We start from the raw sequence: 1,964 nt of genomic DNA on the forward strand, positions 1-1,964 counted from the left end.
ACTATGGTGCTGCAAAGGAGGTTGCCCAACAACTACAATTGTGATAAAATCGAGACATGTCTCTGATTGGGTGCCATGTGGCACTAATTGCCTATAATAACTATTCTTTTGAGGCAAGATTCTATTCTTTGGTATGTATTCTAATTCTAGTGTTGTTCTAACTATGAGTCTTAGCCAATTGACTATTGTTGTTGCTATTAAATTTTATGTACAAGCAATTGTCTATGAGTAAGCCATTACAAAACTTTTATAATCCTTCACAAACTCTATACAAAGTATATTCTACTTTTCGTGTTTGTCATTAACTTTGCTTTCTCTGCTTTTCATATTTATCATTAAATTGTGAGTGATATTTGAGAAAAACTTATTTGAGGGAGAGCGAGAGTGAGAGCGAGAGCAAAGAGTGGCATCATGATTAGTCTAGGCTTGGCAACCTAGATGGTGGTCATCTGGTGATTCTATACCCTTAAGTCCCTATCTCTAAATGCTCATTGTGGACCCTGTCAACCCCGAAGGTCAACCTAGACAATGACTGCCAACACCATAAGACCCATAAAGGCCAACACATAAGACCCGATGCTTGATTAATCTCTCACATAAGACCCAATGCTTGATTAAATTGACCAAATAACATATACTAAGCCCAACCACTATCAAATGTCTTGTTTTGTATATCCATTTGGCATTCAAACAAAATTATTTTTTCTTTATTGGAAGAGATTAGTGATATTGACTTTAAGGTCTTTTGAGACCTTTCTTTATATATAATCCAATAGAACAAGTTCTATGGGGGACAAAAAAAAACACTAAAAGGACATTTCTAAGGCTTTAGACCCCAATAAGCCACATATGGGGGGAGAGAGAGAGAGAGAGAGAGAGAGAGAGAGAGAGAGAGAAAGTTCTCAAAACATAATTATAGAAGATTACATCGACAAACAACATATAATAAAATTATGCTCTCAGGTCAAATTACTCCGACATAAATGCTAAGGAGCCAATGAGTGTTTGACACCTGGAAGTGAACCTTGTTGTGTGCACGTGCGGACGACAATCTTCTTTAAAGCATTTTCACCCACAAAACTGCAAAACGTAAAGGCACTAGTAGTAATTACAAAGCCCATATTGGCATGCTTCTCCTTGGCAGCTTCTTCCACACTGCCCACAATTCTCTGGGTCCGAATTAAGATCTGTGCAATGCCCATTGCAGCAGCTTTCCATGTAATTGCACATACTTGCACAGCTCCCACAGTTGCTTGAGTCACTGCAGAGATCAACACAAGCTCCATTGCAACAAGTAGACCCTGCTGGGCTGTACTCCTTGTCTTTGCAAACGCTCGCATTCCATGCACAGCTGCTAAAGCGAGCCGCCATATTAATCAGTAGCGGTTCTGGATGCCTGGTCCTCCCATGATCAAGGCTGCTGGCAACCTGATGAATGTAGCGGTGTAAAGGAGGCGGCCCTTTCATTGTGTTGCCTGCAATATCGCCCATAGTCAGCTTCTTGGGCTGCTGCAGGCTGGGCAAGTGCTTGCAGAACTCATGGGGTTTGAGGCTGCCAGTTTGACTTGAGAAGCTAGATTTGAAAAGCAAAGCAAAAAGCAAAAGCAACGAGGCTATGGCGAAGAAAGCAAGCATGCAAAGAGCTGCAAGTGCTTGGGAGTGCATGCAGAAACGAGAACGAGCTCTAGCCATGATTAGCCAGCAGCAAGGTAGAAGTTGGCGCTGAAACAGGAGACGAGCGCCTCAACATTTCAGCCAAAAATGGCCGAGGACGGAGGAACGCTAGTAAGATTTGGGGCCTCTTAGGCTTTAGCTACGCTCGCCGTGTGTGTGTGTGTGTGTGTGTGTGGGGTGTGTTTTGGACAGTTGTGTTCCTTAGTGCCATAACGCATGCTTGTTTTATGCAAGATTGGCAAAGCGTTTATATCCCACGAGGCATGGCACACTCGGACATTTTGCCTTCA

At 42.6% G+C, this 1,964-nt stretch overlaps 1 protein-coding gene across 1 annotated transcript; it reads right to left on the minus strand.

The window, feature by feature from the left end:
* Nucleotides 1-964: 964 nt before the first annotated feature.
* On the minus strand, nt 965-1,749 carry LOC147641011 (uncharacterized). Its single transcript, XM_086809496.1, has one exon. The coding sequence runs from the start codon at nt 1,690-1,692 to the stop codon at nt 1,099-1,101; it is 594 nt and encodes a 197-aa protein (XP_086665622.1). The 5' UTR covers nt 1,693-1,749; the 3' UTR covers nt 965-1,098.
* Nucleotides 1,750-1,964: the final 215 nt, after the last annotated feature.

This window comes from Cibotium barometz, chromosome 2 (genome assembly GCF_041138505.1).
Source record: "Cibotium barometz isolate CiBa-2024 chromosome 2, ASM4113850v1, whole genome shotgun sequence".
Classification (NCBI taxonomy): Eukaryota; Viridiplantae; Streptophyta; class Polypodiopsida; order Cyatheales; family Cibotiaceae; genus Cibotium; species Cibotium barometz.

What these genes read in the sequence shown, in the direction of transcription:
- LOC147641011 (XM_086809496.1), bottom strand. Translation starts at nt 1,692, where the DNA reads ATGGCTAGAGCTCGTTCTCGTTTCTGCATGCACTCCCAAGCACTTGCA.